This window comes from Gasterosteus aculeatus, chromosome 17 (genome assembly GCF_964276395.1).
Source record: "Gasterosteus aculeatus chromosome 17, fGasAcu3.hap1.1, whole genome shotgun sequence".
Classification (NCBI taxonomy): domain Eukaryota; kingdom Metazoa; phylum Chordata; class Actinopteri; order Perciformes; family Gasterosteidae; genus Gasterosteus; species Gasterosteus aculeatus.
This window is the reverse complement of record NC_135705.1, coordinates 8,901,422-8,920,058: the sequence shown is the minus strand read 5'-3', so window position 1 is coordinate 8,920,058 and position 18,637 is coordinate 8,901,422. Positions and strand designations below refer to the sequence as shown.

Here is an 18,637-nt window from a genome sequence, read left to right as displayed (position 1 = left end):
AATGATATAGTGAATTTTATATTGCACCATTGCTATATTAATCTATATAACACGCTTAAAAGGACATAAATTACAAAATACAAATAGGGAATAACCAAGCACATTTTTTTGATAAAGTCCATGTGACTTTTTATTTAGTTTTTGGCGTAATACAAAGTTCGATGTCCAGTTAAAATGATTTTGTAATAAGTAAGAACCCTGCATGTCAGTGGTAAGTTGGATCTGACGTTCGGAAAATGCTGTCACCACATCCACGTGATTTGTGATTGTAAAAAAACATCTTGCGCAATCTGTTGACCCATCATCTGTTGTCGTGTGTAAATTAAGATTCACAACGTTTGATAAGTTGGGTAAACTTTCCAGGAAACAACTCACAACTCTTGCAACTGCTTTTTTATTATATATAAAACCGTTTTATCACGTCAGCCCGAATTATGAATCATTTCATAGAGTCATATTGAGGGTTTTGCTCAAACAGTACGAGATAAAATTAAATCCAAAACGCAAAAAGTTGTAAAACTCTGTTAATAGAACAACGGTAGTTCAGTGGAGAGTCTTGTGAAAGTACCTCACACTTAAATTGTTCCTGGCTCAGACGTTTGACCCTTTATTTTGCGGGTCTGAGTCTCTTCCTCCAGCTCCTGCTGAGTTTGTGTTGGGGGTGTCACTGCCCCCCCCCCCCTCCACCCACTGCTGGCCAGTCCGTCACACAGAGAGCTAAATTTGGGGAGAGGTGATCAGGTTCCCTGCCTGTGTGCACGTGATGCTGTCCTAGTTACTTGAGCAATGCCTCTTCCCTCAACCAGTCCAGTCGCAGCACACCGAGAACGATCCGCTTCTTCAGCGGTCAGAGCCGAAGGTGTTTGTTTTTTTTAGTTAACGGCCACATCTGGTTGGACTTTAGTGTTTTATTGACCGGACTGGACATTTTGGTCTTGGCTCTGTGGGGCTCCAGTCCTGTCAAGTTTCTCCTCCTGTCATTCACCGAGCCCTCTGCCGCGCCTGGCGGGAGGAAGGAGACGGCTGACCCCTCGCCATGTTTCTCTCACTTGTGGTGACGTTGGAGCTGAGGGACTTCCTGGCCAAGGCAAGAGGTGGAGCAGTGCGCCTCATCAAGGTGCGCATCCAAGATGGTGAGTGAGCCGCCAGCGGCCCGACGCCGGGATGGAAGATAAAGCATGTGTTTGATTTTGAGTTTGAAGAAAAACAATCCGGCAACTCCAGAACAAATACTTTATCCATCGGTGTCGACGTTGGATCCCAACGCTGGTTTGTGGGCCCTTTACATGTTTACTTGGGACCACTATTGGCATATTTCGGTGTGAACAGTCCAGTCACAGTGCGTTTCTTCCGTGTTTCATTGGAAGTGTACGATATAAACATGTAAGTAGTTTGACTTCATCCATTAATTGTTTGTTGACCCTTCAGATTCTTCTTGGGAACCACCAACTTTATAATTCCACCTGTACCTAAAACACGACTGCGGGGTCTTCCAGTGGCTCTTAAAGGTTTTAAACCAGTCACCTCCCTTTTCTATGAGTCCTTTGTTTTCAACCTGGACCAGCTTTTAAGTATTTTTTCTAAATTCAGCAAATTTTTACCTCTAGAATGTATTCTGAGTGAGCTAATCCCTGCCTTTCATCCGCAGTTTGTGCCCCTCGTGTTACAGCTAAAGTTTTATTAAGCCACTTAAACATCAGTTGAACAACACAGTATGAACTAATATAAGTTCTGAAATGAATTGAGTTTTACATGTTAGAAATTGAGCGAGAACGTGTTATTTCCAGCCTCTCCCATTGTTTATTGTCCCGTTTTGAGGAATCTTGTAATATTGTAATAATAACGACTCAACTATTTTTTGAGAGATAAAAAAGGTAAAGCAAATATTTACTAATGTCAGTCTACCTTAAAGTGTGTGACTCGTTTCCTTTATTCACGTGGTTTGACCCTCTCGCGTCCTGACAGCAACACGAGAGCACAAACCGCTTCACTGTAAATCCTGATATTGTCTTTATGTCCTAAAAAACCTGCGCTGTCTTGGCTTTGTATTAAGGAGACACAAACTAAAAACAAAGTTGCCGAACCTCTTTCATGGGCTTTATCTTCCGAGAGGGTCAGCCGAGCCGTGAAGGATGGCGAGTGAGGCGATAAGTCTCTACGAGGCCGATTATGAAGGAGGACCGACGTGTTCGTGAGGTGTTGATATCTGGTTTTGGCTTTCTCATGCGTTCTGGGGCTATCTTTGTGGGCCGTGCCTCCCAATATCAAACATTTAGTCTCATATCTCAAGCATGGATGTCAACAGAAATAAGCTCGGGGCTCCAGAGACGTCAAAGGAGAAGATAAACGGGCCCTCGGGCCCGTTTCCTTGCTACGGCACTGTGGTGTTTCCAGGCGCCACACGGCTATTTCCGAGCAAAGCGTGACGGTTGCTGCACAGTGACACTCTGTTCGTCTCAATGTCAAACGAGAAACCAGATCATTGCGGTCGATGTCCTCACCGCTGGCTTTGGTGCGCCGCTCCGAATGCCCCCCCTCACCCAAACTGACCCCCGACAGCTTCTTAGGATTTGATTTTAATGTTCTAAATATGAAAGATGGGCTCTTAATGCTAATGCAGACCCTTAAGAACAGGGACTGGGAGGGCTGATGGAAAGTATGCTGTGTGTGCAGGGCTGGAATGTGTCGTGGCTCAGAATAGCAACAGGCCCCGAGAGATGGTCAGGAAATCCCCCTGCGCCCCAAAAAGGACATCAGACATTAGCCTGTGTCTTTGTGATTTCAGTAGAGTTTGGGGGTTTCTTGTTTGCTTTTGTCGATTCCATTGATTTAACCGCATCCTGTCGAGACGGTTCAGAAATCAGTCAGAAGTCTGTCTTTGCCTTTTTTCACCGCAGCAAACAGTCAGGTCATCAAACGGTCGCTTTGTTTCACAATCTATAGAAATTTTCTTCAGGTTCAAATACAAAGACAGTCAAATTGTAATTGTTGGTCGAAAAACCACAAAAAATATATTTTTCCACCATTTTATAATCATGGCCATTCATGTCATGATCATGAATGGTTAAATATACTCTCTAACACCACGTAAACTAATGAATTATTGTAAAGTTACAGATACCGTATATAGGCTAATAATAAATATTTATATGTGTTTAATGTGTCCTTTTTTTTAGAACATGGAAAGTTTGTATTTGAAGGCTTCAACGTAAATTTATACTGAAAAATACTGTAAAAAATGTATACAGTACTTGAAATACAGCAACTCCGTAGAGATCCCGGATAAGGTCTAAAAGGAATGACTTCTTGAAAGTTTAAAAGAAACATCTCATTCCTAGTTTAACAAAAAACATTATTGCACTTGATGTAAAGGAGTAAATCTACGTAGCTCGTCTGTGTTCAAGAAAGTAAATGATTAATTAAGCGGACAGAGAAACATTTTGTGCGACATTATCCGTGTACTGTCTGAACCTTGATCATCCTCTGCGCTGTGTAGTCGGCTTCGTGTCAGTGTGTAAAGCACGCGCTGCGTATCGAGGGGTGAAGGTATGTGATGAGAGGTGGTCTGATTTCCAGAGCAGCTGGTGCTGGGAGCCTACAGGGAGCCAGAAAAGAGCTGGGAACAGGATTACGATCACTTCCTGCTGCCCCTCCTGGACGAGCAGGAGCCCTGCTACGTCCTGTACCGCCTCGACTCCCAGAATGCACAGGGCTACGAGTGGATCTTCATATCGTGGTCCCCTGATCAGTCTCCGGTACGTCGCGCCACAAATCCTTCATTCAGCACCGAGATACTGATGGAAATCAGAAACATTTATTTGCCATGTGTGATGCGCATATGAGGAAATTGTCATGGTGTGTAAAGCTGCACACACACACACACACACACACACATTGCTGTTGATAGTGATAGAATACAAATTATTTGAAAATACTTCTACAAATTTTGTGTCAGACATTCAAACAGTTGCAATAGTCTGATTAAAAATGGTCTAAATCAAAGCAGCGAAGGTCTCAATATTCTGACTTAAAGCCCATAGTCCCAAAAATATGTCTCTCTGTCGATCTCATACTCACTTTGGTAACAACGTCACAACGGCCCTCAGACAAAATTCATACCGGCGAACAGCATCAGGAACAAAAGAAAAATACCAATCTTTACCAGCAAGATCCTAACAAATGAATACGGACCTCTGATTGTAAATGCGACCGCACTGGCATCATCCAGTTTGTAAACAAAGATGAAGAAAGATCTGGGTTTAATAAGAGATAATAATGATGACGTCAGCAGGGTTACCCAGGGAAAATTGGTGGGATACCACTTAGAAAGGCAGTCTTGTTTTTAGCTTTCTTTTTTTTTAATGCTGATACTTTTGGACCTTTTGTTGAGCAGTAATTTGAAGGTAGGTCTTGTACTTATAACTGAGGAATCATGCGACATGAATACAAACAGCCCATATTTGTTCCAACCGGTTGGCTGCAGGTGAAACAAAAGATGTTGTACGCCGCCACCCGTGCCACAGTGAAGAAGGAGTTCGGCGGTGGCCATTTGAAGTATGAGATGTTCGGCACAGCTGAGGTAAGAAATGTTTAAATTCCTCAGAATTCACTGTGACAGATTTGACGACGTGATTCAGGAGCGTTTTGTTGTGCTTGAAACGCTACAGGAGGACATCTGCTTGATGGGCTACCAGCACCATGTGTCCTCGTGCTCGGGTCCCGCGCCGCTCACGTTGGCCGAGCAGGAGCTACAGAAGATCAAAATGTCAGAGGTGAGAGGTCAACAAGCCCCCTGCAGGGCCCCCATCTTTGGACGTTCTGCTTGTGTGTCATAACTTTCTTTATTTGAAATTGAATCTTTTGCTGTGGTTTTCTTTTCAGGGCCGAGTTAAACAGGTACGTCGGTGCCTTCTCTGCCCTTTGTACTCGATATGAATTCAGATTTCAGCAGTTAAACGAGGAGATGGAACTAATCCACTGGTACGTGTTTGTCTGCCTGTGTGTTTGCTGCCCCCTGCAGGTGAAAACCGATATCAGCGTGGAGAGTAAGCACCAGACCCTCCAGGGAGTCGCTTTCCCACTGCAGGAAACAGCCAAGAGAGCCATGCAGCAACTTGCCCAAAAACGCATCAACTACATACAACTGGTGAGCCTGAGGAGTCCCTGTGAGGCGCCGCGCTTCAGTGCTAAACTGCTGGTGTTTTGAAGAGAAGGAAAAGCACCCTGTAATCCGTGCGTTATCACCGTGTTTCAGAGGTTGGACGTGGAGAAGGAGACCATCGAGCTGGTCCACTCCAACCCGACGGAAACCCGGGATTTGCCCCGCAGGGTTCCCAAAGACGCCGCTAGATACCACTTCTTCCTCTACAAACACTCCCATGAAGGAGACTACCTGGAATCCGTTGGTTCGTGACTAAACACCCTGTTGCTTCAATGATCCTCTTCTTTTGCCATCTGTACAAGACGTACTGGCACGCATCGCACATCTTTACACCTGGACTGCACATAGAGAACAATAAAGCATGCAGAATGATCCACAATGGTGTTTTCTATGCATTTAACATGTCTTATACCGTAACACTTTAAATGATAAAGGCCCTCCCTCGAAAATGAAATGGTGGTACAAAATGTGAACTAAACTTGGTTTTATTGTGAAGATAATGAGAATGAACATGAAACTTCTGCACACACTGCACAAGTCAGACCCTTTAAACTAAAATTAAATCAGGTTTAAAGTGACCCTAACCCTAACCCTGATCAAAATAAACATTACTAAACCGTTATAGACCAATCCAGCAATTCCGGCAAGCCGACATGCACAATGCCAGGAGCCTGGTCCACCTCAATACCACAGGATGTAACTGATGTTATTAATAACACCTGTGTTTACCCGAGAACGGCAGGTTTCCCAACCTGTGCAGGCAGTTTGGCTGTCGTTAAGTTTGCTTCTGCGACCTTGCAGTCCACGAAAGCTCCGGTAGAAAAAGTACCTCCCAACAGCTAACCCTAAGCACTTTTCCATGAGCTCCATGGAAGATGTCATGGGGTCAGGAAAATATGTAAATAGGAATTAATGAGGATTTAGGTGGAGAGAAAAGCCGTGGTGCTTAGAGACCACACATCCGGCTTCACCTCCACTGAACTACGCAGTTACGAGGTGACGCAGATTGGCCAATGCAAACCACAAAGAAGAGCGCGCGTCCAAATCATGACCTTCAGAAATCTATAAATCTGTCGCATGCAGGCTTCACAAAGCGTTTCCTTTGTGAGAGAGGCTGCCTCCCTCGTGGTGTGATGGAGAGAATCCAAAGCTCCTTGCTTCCTGCTGAGGCCACACTTTGCAATCATCACAGCTTCTGGTAGAAACAATTCACTCGTGCAATATCGATAAAACCATATGCTGAAAAACTCCCCATCCAGAACGCCAAGCCCACGCTCATCTACGCACTCCATTGTTCTTTTGAGATAAACATAGTGTCCACAAAGCTTCACGCGTCTCCGGCTAGGTGGTAGAGCAGTGTCCCCCGTCAATTAGTGAGTCAGCGGTTTGAGCCATCTTCAGATGAGTCTACTAAATGCATGTAAAAGATTTACACTTGAGAATTGTCTTCTTCTCCTCCCCTGCAGTATTCATATACTCCATGCCTGGATACAGCTGTAGCATTAAAGAGCGGATGTTGTATTCCACCTGCAAGAGTCGACTACTGGAAGAGGTGGAGAAAGATTACCATTTGGAAGTTGCTAAAAAGGTAACGGAAGGACGCATTGCTCCCTTTTGATTTTATTTCCATAAGGGTTGATTTTTGTGTGTTTTGACTCCATATATTTGAATTTGTCCACTTTTGGCTCTGCATAGATACGTAGAGAAAGGATCATAAGTGTCCTTCACCAGAATTGCTCAGAAAGGCTTTGACACAAACCCTCATGTAGTTTCTACAGAAATAAGGGCCGGATATGCTTCATTGACCTCAGCAAGCTCTTCTATCCTTTTGTATCCTTGTGCAGTTGGAGATTGATAACGGAGATGAGCTGACAGACGAGTTTCTGTACGATGAGGTCCATCCCAAGCAGCACGCCCATAAACAGGCCTTCGCTAAGCCCCGAGGCCCGGCAGGAAAAAGGGGACATAAGCGCCTCATTAAAGGGACGGGAGAGACCACACTGCACAGCTAGAGGGGGATACATTCCTCTCAAGAGTCGGGTCTGCGGTTCCAGCCCTCTTTCTTTCCCCCGACCCGCCAACACCTCGTCAGGCCCGGGGGAGCGAGCACATTCTGCCGTCTCCTCTGTTGCCTGTGGACTGAAGCGCCTTTGCTGTATAACTAATATTATATATGTATATTAACTAAAGATCGGACTCCCCCACAGACAAATACAGGTGCATGCACATTTATACAAAGGTTTATTGATAAAGGAAGAGATGAGCAAAAAGAGTCGGGCTGGAACCAGGGCAGATGGGCTTGTTATTGTAAATCTAATTTCCCTGTTTCCTCCACGCTCATGAAAATATGTCTGCAGTTTACAATGTGATAGATGTGTAATGAATTGTAGATGCTTAGTCAGACAATTCAGCCGTCACATTTGGCCTTCAGTTACAAGTTTTGTACCAATAATGTTTGTAAGACAATGTAAAAGGAAATTCTAAATAAATCCTCTTTATACTGTGGTAGTAGACCGTCTGGGTTCACATCTGTGTTTCGATCACTCGTGCCATGTTTCATGCCTGGAAGTACTTCATGTTTGTAAATGTTCTACATAGTTGAACCATCAGCCTGCTCGTTATGTTAAGAAAATAATAATTAGGCATTCAGGCATACACACGACAACGGCTTCTTGTCACGGCAGTGAGGTTGCAGTGTGTGAAAGACTCCACTGTGGGAATTTAACTGCATGGAAATCAGTTCAGCGGGCGTTTTGGCCTGTGTGGTATCAGAATACCGAGCACGTACGCATGCAACCATTGTGAAACAGAAAAAAAACCCTTTTCTATAATTGTTAACAACTCTTTTAATACAGAACCTCCTTTTTATGGTTTCCGAGGTCATGTCAGCTGTTCGATCAGTGTGTGTGCATATCTTAAAATTCTTCCACATGCCTCTGCATAACCTGCATGGATCAAGGCCAACAACGTGCCCACACAGTGGGCGGGCCGCTCTCTCTTTGTCCCTTTGTCTGCTAATCGCCGAAAGGTGTCTCGGCTGACTAAAAGAATAAGCTGATTAGTTGCATTCGTGGACCAAATAGCATGAGGAATGTCCACACCAATGCTCCGACAATCATCAAAATGAAAACACAATGTTGATGTTCTACGGGATCAATATTTACAATGTTAACAATCTTAGTTTACCGTGTCGTCATGCAAACATTTGGTAATTATCCTTGAACACAGCATGATAAGGATGCGGATCAGGTTTGGCAGGGATTTGGTCACATGCAAAGTTCTGAATAAAGCAAAAATGTAGACCTGATGTTGGTGCTTTATGGAGAGTTGGGGATCAACAAAGCCAGTTTGTGTACTTGGGGCTTGGGTGTCCATCCCAAGCAGCACGCCCATAAACAGGCCTTCACTAAGCCCCCGAGGCCCCGGCAGGAAAAAGGGGACATAAGCGCCAGTTTGAATCCTCTGAGTAAAAATAATTTCTGCTATTTATTTCAATCTAGACCAAAGCAGCATTCAGCATTATACAAATCTGCAAAGATCTGCAAATGAACTCAATAAAACTACTAGTGGAAATTGTTTGAGTCAATTGTGGTGGAGAAGAACCTTTCTCAGCAAATGCCTTGTTCCCTTTGAATGAATAAAACACGCTGTTGCTAGTTTCATGCGAGTTACGCGATTCTCTGAATATTTTACTCCAAATTGAAAGAGGACAGCAATGCTGCACTGTTCCACACATTAATCCACTTGCACAATCTTAGTAGTGTTTGTACAAAGTGAACACGCCATAGGATAGGGTGTGCGTCGGGTGGGTGTGAGAAGCACTCTTTGTTCTGCAGTACAGACTGTAATGACAAGTAAATGTGTCTACGTTGCCAGTGAGAAAGCTTCAGGAGGACCTCGGAAAATAAAAGGAATTCATAATTTGAAGAATATTTCTTCAATCCATAGTTTTCCATAACAAAATATGGGAAGGTATGTTACTTAAAATACCAACAATGGCCCAGATATATTACTAATGGAAGCAAAACTACCAAACTGGGGGTGAATTACTCCATTTTGGAATGACACAAATAACAAAAACGGTGTTGCAGATCAAGCAGCCAGCAAGTTTGTAAATTACAAAATAAATTACATTTATTAGTATTCACTTGAAAACTCACATCAGTAGAAGACAAAACCAGCAAACCAGCCACTAATCATAAGATAAAAGCTTTTCATCCCCAAAACCATTAATGTTGTGACTGCCTTTCAATCCCACTACTTCTAAGAAATGCAAACCCCATAATGGAGTCTGAGATAGTAAATGAGCAGAACTATGATCATTTCTAAGGAATAAAGGGCACAAATGTTTATTGGTTCCTGTTTGACCAGTGTAAATATTTACTGCTAGATTGGATAAAATAATACATCACTAAAGAGACGTCACTTGGGTTTCTGGGAACGAAGGACCCTAAACCCTCAATTAATAAAGAAAACTCAATTGTAATGAAAATAATCATTGGATTCAGTCCAAACACATTTGATCATCCACAGATACTATCCACCGTGGACACGCTGTGTGTAGAATACCCTGTTCTCTTATTTGACGTTTTGGCCTCCTGATCACAGTGATCACAAAAGCAGCGCTTCAAAAATGTAGAATTATACTGATGTGATTGACCCCATGGACACGGAGTTAGGATTACAGCCAGCTATAAATTTGTCTTTTCATCTTGAAATTCTTGGTAATTCCCCTGACGTCCTCATAAAATGTTCTCCGGTAACATAAATTGTCCAATCTGCGAACAGAATGTTTAATTTTTTTGTTTGTGTATCGTATTTTATTATATTAAATGATGTCTTTTACGATTCGTTGTTTTATACCATTTACCAAGACAAAGTCCTTTTTGTGTGTAAAATACTTTGCAAAACTTTTCATCCACCTTGAGGCAACATTTATTTGGAAATGCTAGCACAGCATCATGGGTTCAATTACACATTCAAAGAATCTTTTATGAGGAATCTCATTTCTTTAAATATAGTTTATCTCGTGTCAGTCAGTTCCTGTTGCAATGTGCCACATGTGATTAGTGTAAACTAACATGCAGTTAGTGTAAACTGGGTGCATATACTGCAAGTGGCTCAGGTTTAGTCAAAGTTAAAATAAAAGTGTGTTTTGTTTTTTTCATTCCGACTAGAAAAAACATATTTGGCAGATCCACAAGACCTTATTTCAGGATATCTTGGGAATTTTTTCGGGGCTATTTTGTATCAGCAGGCCCTCGTAAGGCTGTGATATGATAGGAACCAGTGTGTGTGTGTGTGTGTGTGTGTGTGTGTGTGTGTGTGTGTGTGTGTGCGCGCGTGCGTGCGTGTATCTGCATTTATTGGCTTGCAGTTTTCCGTGTACTTTCAAATCGATAAACTCAGATAATATGCTCTGTGTGTTTGTGGGGAGCATTTTCGAAAACTGAAACGTGTAAACCAGCATCAGCGTTACAACATTTTTTATTTGGCTTTTTATTTAAAGAAAATATAATATTTGTATTTATACCTTAGTTGGATTCCCGAGAAAAACAAACGCCAGGGGAGATTAAGAACAGAAATAGGATTCTACATTCAAACTTTTGGGCATTATTTACTAATTAATAAATCCACAAGAATCATGAGGAGCAAAACATTTTCTGCGGCCCGAGAGTCGCGACGACCGGTTTTTCTAGTTTATTGTCACAATAACAACTTTGCCTTCCGGGCCGCAATTAGTCCAACAAACCTCCGAGAAACCCCATCGCCGTGTTTTCCACTGGGATCGAGGAGAAATCTACATTAGTGGAAACAGCCCGGGTGAATTTCTATTATCTTAAATGTTGAGGCGGTTAAATTCCCAGAAAGGAGGCTCTGTCGGGGCCGCGCGGCGGGGCGGAGTCTCGCCCCTGCAATCATTCCTGGAAAGCAGATAGGGAGAAGCTGCCGCGCGGTTCCTGGGAGCGCCTGTTCAACGAAGGCAGCAGCCGACGGGCGGACAACCGGGGTGGAGGGTCTCAAAACACGGGCCGAAATACGTGACCATGTTTAATCCAGAGAAATGAAGAAGGAAAAATAACACGGCCTCAAAAAAATAATAACACAGCAAATCCTTCACATGAGAAAACACGCAAAAGAAAACCCGACGGTCTTTTCTCCCCGCAGAGAGACGCGCTGGTTGGTGCAGAAAGCGGAGTTGGTGCGGCCGGCGTGACGTCACAGCCGCCGGTGGCGTTCTCAGAATAGACTTCTAGGAAACGGGGATTTTTAAAAAGCCGAGCCTTTACACTCTGTCCTTCACACGCTCGGATCCCATGCTGGCGACAACACGCTCCGACCCGCTGCCGAGGACACTTTGAAATGTATCGCTGTCCCTTTTTTTTAACTGGACGTTTTGTTTCCGGTGTTTTCATATAAACCGCAGGGACGCATCGACACAGGATACACGGCGCTCTGTGATTGTCCCGCTCCTACCTTGTCGAGGTTAAAGCTGGCTTTTCATTTCATAAGAGCTTTGGTCTCTACATTACATGTTCCTTATCCTTCATTTTTTGAAGGATAACTAGTGATCGGATCTTAGCCAAGAAGAATCGGGAAATAGTATGATTCTTTGTGTACCAGGGTGAGTTGACTTTCTTTGTGTCTGCTTGTTCTCTTTTATGGTCCGTGTAAAGACCAAAACCATTATGAAGTAATTACCCGGAACTAGTGTTCCTTTATCATTTAAAGATTTTTTGTATGCGATGTTTTTCTGTGATCAAGTGTAACAATTTCAAACACAGAGGCTTATAATAAAACAATCGAAAACAACACTAATAAATGTAATTGTACTGTACTTTTTGTATTTAACTTTTATTTTATTTTTGTCTAAATGTTCTTATTAAGTGCTCTTGCCAACAACTAAAGGCAAAACCCAAGTAAAACAAAATATGAGACAAAAAGCGAAGACAATAAAAATGTGATTATAAAACTCAACAGCAAATACTTGTATTGTATTATAATATTCATGTGGTTTTCAAGTTGAAGGTGGCTACTGAAGTGAATTTCTTTTCTCTTTTAATCATTTTATAGAATAATAGTAATTCTAATATTGCCTTAAAATAGAAAAGGAAAGCCCTCTGTAACTGTTTTAAAAAAAATATTTTCCATTTTAATTTCAGTCCGAGAGCTTCTCTGCCCGGTGCTCTGTCCACTGAGAGTCCACGGGGTATGCGGGCAGGAGCCGCACCTTCCACGCCATGCCTTCAAAGCACCCCCCCACCATGGGACCCCACAAAGGACCTGCGAGCAATTGCAAGCAACTTCTGCTATCTAGAAAATTCAGGTACAGTTTAACATTTCTTTACCTTTTACATCCGCAAATGCGGCTCTTGAAAATCCACAAACCGTCGCTTCGCGACATTTGGCTAAATAGTTTAAGGGGGCAACGTTAACTGTAAAACAAAGAGAGCAGCGGAGGACCGTGAAAAGGCACGGAGCGTTCAGAGCGACTAACGTGTTTGGATCCGTGTGTGTGTGCAGGGTGGTACTGGGGAGCTGTAACGGCGGCTCAGGCCCACGCCGCGCTGCAGGAGGCGTCTGAAGGAGCGTTCCTGGTGCGAGACAGCAGTCACCCTCTGTACATGCTGACCCTCTCGGTCAGGACGGCCCGCGGTCCCACCAGTATACGGATCCAGTACAGCGGCGCCATGTTTCTGCTCGACTCCAGCTCCCCGGCCCGGCCCACCCTGTCGTCCTTCCCCAACGTGCCCAGCCTGGTGCAGCACTACATGGGGCCGGAGAGGCAGGCCGAGGAGGGGAAGGTGGTGGAGGACGCTCCTTCAAAGCCCTCTCAGCAGACAATTCAGGAGACGTCTGTGGTCTTAAAACTCAAGCGGGCCGTGTTCAAGCCCCAGGGGCTCCCCTCTTTACAGCACCTCACGCGCCTCGTCATTAACAGACACTCGGACTGCCCCGAACAGCTACCGCTCCCGAGGCCTCTGCTGCGTTACGTACAGGACTACCCCTTCAAGGTGTAAAGGCTCCCTGAGGTCCATTATTCCAACCTAAAAGGAGGGTGGGGGGGAAGCCCCTGTCACACAGGTCCTGTCCTTCAAAGAGTGCTGCACAAGCTGTTGGGAGGCCCAGTCACGAAAATGCTGGACACGGGGTCATAACTTTTGCTGAAGAAATGGGCACAATATCAGTAAATACTGACTGGGCTGGTTTCACACTTGATTCGTGGAGGACTGAGTGACGAAGTACACGAGGTGAAGAGGACTTGAGAGCAAACCTCCGTACTGTAATCCTTTATTTCATGATGGATGTGGAAATTGTCCATATCTGTATTACCATAATCAGTTAATGAAGTACAAGCAGTTCCAAAGAAGGACACGGATTCCATCGAGACATCTTTTATGACATTTTTTCTACCTTTTTACATGTGTACAATTTTCTATTAAAGAAAAAACGGCTGGAGTCCAACTAGCTGTCTTTCGAATTATTTTCTCTTTTCAGCAGGCGGCACGGCTCACAAAGAGAAACCCCGTCCATCATCATCTCTATTCACCGTCACATGATAAATTGCTCTTGTGACATTTGTTGGGAAACATTTTCTGCATCAAATCACCTTTGAAACACAAAGGCCGATCTGTGAGTGGGCTGGCGTGCGCAAGTGAAAGCAACATTGTGTGCGCGTGTGTGCGTGTGTGTTTTTGCTCAACAATGCCTACAGCCTGCGTCTGACTCAGCGAGTGGACGAGCGAAGGGGAGGACCGTTCATCAGCGGATTCACAGAACTGCTGAAGGCTTCCTGGGAGGAGGGAGAGATTCTGGGAGGGAGGGTTCTAAGAAAAGCCTCAGTAATTACCTTCAGCTTTCAGAGTCCGCTTCTGTGCCACCTCGCGCGCAGTTTTTATGGCGGCGCAGGATGTGATGGGATCACAAATGCTACCAGATTTAAAGTGCAACAGCGACGTGGAAATGATCCTGAGCCTCGGCGAGTGGTGAATGTTTGAGCAATGAAGTCGGTGCGAGGCAGCTCTGTGGGGGTGGGGCGGCTGAGGCTGTGGCGTCCCCGGGATAAAGGCAGCGTAATAGGATCTCGCTTTCTCAATCCAGATCCAGCTTGTGGTCCTTGTTTGATTTCTCTTTGCGAAGGATGCAAAATCGTGGCCTGAGACGCAAAAAAACAAACAGAGGAGGCTATGAAATTGAATTGCAAAACTAGCACAAGGAAAGCGCTTATTGAGCTCTATTAAGTGATCAAGTTAAGAGTTTAAAATTAGGACCTCACTTAAAATGACAAAGAGTGGTGGGGCAACGCTTTAGTGCAGAGGTTAAATAACGAGAAACTGATTAAACGCCATGAAGGCCGAGCGGCTCTGCTCAACCGACCTGCCACTGACGTCGTGCCGCGTCTCCACATAACGCATCTCTTCCACATTCGCCTCCACCCACCGCCGGATAAGCGGGGGGTGTCTAGGATCCACTTCCAAGTAAACACGTCTGTTATTCACCAGAAAAGGGGAAAAAATGGTCATGAACAGGACAGAATTATGAGAAACAAGAGTGGCGTGTCACAGGAACGCTTTAACTGAGTCTTTTAAAAAAGCTTAACCTATTAAAGAGGCAACTTGATATGTGTGTTTTTCTCTTTCTTGTGACAAGCCGCAGCCACAGTGGGAATTAAACCCAGGTGTGTGTGTGTGTGTGTGTGTGTGTGTGTGTGCGTGTGTGTGTGGCAGTGGAGTTTCTTACCCGTGATTTGATAGAATCTGAGGAGCCAGAGTCAAAATCTGTTTGATTACTTTCAGGCCGTCTATACCTCCATCTAAAGCAGCGTGGTCCTCAAACCTGGACCCCCAGTAATTGAATAAAATGTGTTAAATACATTCATTGGATGTCACATATTTCCAAAAAAATTACAACAACTTTGGAAGAAGTACTTCATACTTCATAAAAACTGACTGAGAAAAGACGGAGTATACTGAATGTGTTTTAGTCACCGAAATATTTCAGGTTCCAACGTGTCCATATCCTCCGAGAACAGGTACGGCGGATTACTGACCAAAGTTGAAACATGGCGACAAAGGCTTAACACGGTTTCTGCATCTGCCCAAACACAAAGCGCAACCGTCTCTTATCAGCAATACGTCGACGTGCATTTTACCACTGGAGAGCGTTGCTTTTACTTACCCTTTATTACATCTAAATGGTAAACCTGTAATCTGTCCTGAAGCCCCAACCTGCACAAAGACATCCTTTATCAGACTTCATGCACTATGCCAAAGTTAAACAAAAAAAAGTAGTGCATGACTTTTGCCACAATAAAAAGTAAATGAATAACGCCATTTACAGCTTACGTATGCTGTGGTACCTGAGTGCGTTCTCTCCTGTTAAATCCACTGCATCCTGGCTTTGATCCAGAGCAATGACTTTAAGCTTGTAGAAAGAGAAACAAACACCGCGATTAAAAGTGACAATTACCTTTTGGAAACAACTACCTCAGCGAAAATAACCCATTTCTCTGCAAGTGAGTTGTGCATTCTGTAAACAGCATGGAAAGAAAAATAAAAAAGACGTCGCTACACTTAATGCGTGCTCGGTTCTGCAGTGAGCTGAAACAACGTACTTTGCTATGAGCGGTGAAGACATCAGTGTGCTGTCCTGGCCACGTGTATCCATTCTACAGCTGTAACTAATGAGAACTGTCCTCATCAATTAACCTACTGCTTATCATACTATGAAACCATCCTATTAAGCAATACATTAGTTAGCCTCTAAAGAGCCACAATTGGTACGGGGCCATCACCTGTGGGTAATGTAAGTACCATGTTTTAACAAGGAAGGACAATGAATGGAATAAATAAGGAAATCGTTTAATGGCAGGCTTTCAAAATGCTAACATGGACAACGCTAACAGCTCCGCGATCAGCACGTGTCATAGTTAATTTACTTCTTTAACTACACTAAACTAAATCTTAGATGGGTTTGATATTGGTACAGATTAAATATCAAGGGATTACCAAAGTTATTCAGATTCATCCTGCAGGGAACATGAACGTCTGAACCAAACAGGGAAAATTGTTTTCACTCAAAACCCCAATTGTCAACCTAAAGGGTGTCACTTTAAGAATAGTCATGAATAACAAACATATAACATCTGTGGACCATAAAAACTAAATGGGGTACATATATCACATGCTGAGATGGTGAAAAGGGAAAACCTTGACCTAGAGAAACAGCCAGGGGATTCACTGTCAGCAGCCTCTGGGGACCATGAACGTGTGGACCAAATTCAATGGCAATCCATCCAATATTTACACGTGTTGCAATGATGAACCAACGGGGCCGTTCCTGGAGGCCAGTTAGTTACAATGAACCCAAACCTTACCTGGGGGAGACTCTTCAGCAGACTAAGAGCGATGGCACCAGAGCCACATCCCACTTCCAAGCATGTATGCGGGGCGTCAACACCGGCTCCAGTCCCGGGCCTCATGTCCACATCGGTGAGCACGAGTTCAACCAACTCCTGCACCAAACGCACACAGAGAAAACGCTGCTCTGGTCACGTGCGACGGACCGATGGGATCTGACTGTGCGCCGTAGGTACGCACGGCTCGATTTCCCCCACAACGAACCTCGGTTTCAGGCCTCGGTATGAAAACGGGGGGTCTCATCTTCAACGTCAGATCTCTGAAGTCCCATTCCTCGATCACATACTGCACGGGCATTCTTCGTCAAACATGCACACTTGTGAGAATTCTCAGTGAACAAAAAGCCCGTTCGAATACTCATCTGTATGGAGGTGTAAGCAGAAACTTCATACCTGGATAGGCGTCTGGAGCAGAGGCGCCACATCTGCTCTGTTTTTTCTGGACTTAGAAACTCTGATAGCTTGCCCCGCTCGAGACTGTTTATCTGAATACGTTATACGAGAAAAACAAGGTATGTTGTTAAATGTTAATTGAAACATCTGGGCGTCCAAGAAGAAAAATGGCTAAAGAAATGTCCACTCGCAGTTTTAGCACCGAGCAGGTAAGCGAGGATGTGCAGGCTGGAGTGGTCGGGCTCCATCACGCCTCTCTCCACGAAGTGATTCGTCCATAAATCCACCGCCTGCAGCGCTGTGATCCGGCCTGCGGGAATGGCTGGAGTGCTGCATGTTCGCACCACACGGGAGCCCCAAAGTCCCTAAAAGATTAAAGTGAGTTCCTAAATAACCACAAACAGCTATCCCGCATTCCAGCTGTGGTTAAACAGGAAATTGTTGATTTCCCCGTTGTGACTCCTTCTTGAGGGAATTAAATTCCGCGGCGTTATTAGATACATCTTAAAAATCTAATTCAATGCGGTACAAGAGTGCTTCTCAGATGTGTCTCTCACGTGACAAAATAAGATACTTTGTTTGAGTGAGCCCACCAAACTATTTGTGGCCCACAGCTTCTTAGAATTAAAAACATAATAACTGTCACCATTCCGGCCAGTTACTGCAACTATCACCTAACCTTCCAGTTATTTCCCTTCTTTCCATTTCCCTGATTCATCCCCAGAGAGAGGAATCAGTCATTGTTCATAGCCATGTTAGCATATGATAAATATTAAAGTGTTTATTGGCATTAATAATATAAACAATGTTGTAGTTTTTTGTTGATGTGTATTGTCTATCTTTTGGGGAACATAATCTATGGGAGCGGCAAGAAGACCAATCATTTTGGAAAATGACAGTTCATATTTCACTCGTTTTGGGGATAAACTCAGGAGTTGCCTGCCTTGTTTTTAGTTTTAGTGGTGCTGACCAAGACTTTTATCAAGACTGTGTCCCTTTTGAAGCATAAATGTAATATAATCTTTGGTTCAAAAGTATTTACAAACTGTCTATACGCATATTCAGTAGCACACACACACACACACACACACACACACACACACACACACACACACACACACACGCACACACACACACACGCACACACACACACACACACACACACAAGTAATTGACCCTTTAGCTCTCCAAATGTTGTATGAGGTGATATGAGGTAATAATAAGGACATTACCACGTCTTTCCCTTCCCACTCATCTGCCTGTATGTGTCTATATGTATGTATTTTTAACAGCATGCCTAACTCCACTGTGCTTAAAGCAGACCTCATCGTTACCGAGATAGAACAAAAATCTATTTGACATTGAGTTACTTTACCTTTATTCCAACAATCCTGCACCCAACGCTTCGGTAGCCTGCACACAAAGACATCCTCCACATGATTAATATAAACGAGGATACGCTTTTTTTTACACCATTATTCTTTAACGCTGCATCTGGTTGGTGTTCTGTCGTCCTATATGTACACTTTCTTGTAAATGTGTACCACCTGGACCCTCCTATGTGGACATTAAGCTAACTTTTCTGTTGCCAGTGGCATGCAGCTTGATGTCATTTCCTACACATGGCGCAGCAAACCGCTTCAGCTGTTGTCTGCGCACGCGGC

At 44.0% G+C, this 18,637-nt stretch overlaps 3 protein-coding genes across 4 annotated transcripts; 2 read left to right on the top strand and 1 right to left on the bottom strand.

Annotated features, from left to right (window-relative positions):
- Positions 1-116: 116 nt before the first annotated feature.
- On the top strand, positions 117-7,669 carry twf2 (twinfilin actin binding protein 2). The gene is made up of 9 exons (XM_040204685.2): positions 117-1,133; positions 3,577-3,755; positions 4,484-4,579; positions 4,668-4,772; positions 4,882-4,896; positions 5,021-5,146; positions 5,255-5,405; positions 6,628-6,749; positions 7,006-7,669. Exons 1-9 carry the CDS (start codon positions 1,037-1,039, stop codon positions 7,171-7,173), a joined length of 1,059 nt encoding a protein of 352 aa, XP_040060619.1. The 5' UTR covers positions 117-1,036; the 3' UTR covers positions 7,174-7,669.
- Positions 7,670-11,494: 3,825 nt separating this feature from the next.
- On the top strand, positions 11,495-13,580 carry cisha (cytokine inducible SH2-containing protein a). The gene is given in 3 exon segments (NM_001267677.1): positions 11,495-11,786; positions 12,325-12,488; positions 12,686-13,580. Coding segments are annotated over 3 exon segments (681 nt in total). The 5' UTR covers positions 11,495-11,766; the 3' UTR covers positions 13,183-13,580.
- Positions 13,416-18,631, bottom strand: hemk1 (HemK methyltransferase family member 1). Of its 2 annotated transcripts, XM_040204316.2 has the most exons (11): positions 18,349-18,631; positions 17,165-17,338; positions 16,974-17,065; positions 16,786-16,879; positions 16,539-16,676; positions 15,522-15,586; positions 15,341-15,390; positions 15,151-15,256; positions 14,903-14,998; positions 14,540-14,650; positions 13,416-14,318 (listed from the first exon to the last, which is right to left on the bottom strand). In XM_040204316.2, exons 1-11 carry the CDS (start codon positions 18,409-18,411, stop codon positions 14,255-14,257), a joined length of 1,053 nt encoding a protein of 350 aa, XP_040060250.1. In that variant the 5' UTR covers positions 18,412-18,631; the 3' UTR covers positions 13,416-14,254. The 2 variants fall into 2 exon arrangements, with proteins under 2 accessions (XP_040060250.1, XP_040060251.1); XM_040204317.2 differs by lacking the exon at positions 15,341-15,390 and having other exon boundaries at positions 13,542-14,318; positions 15,151-15,207.
- Positions 18,632-18,637: the final 6 nt, after the last annotated feature.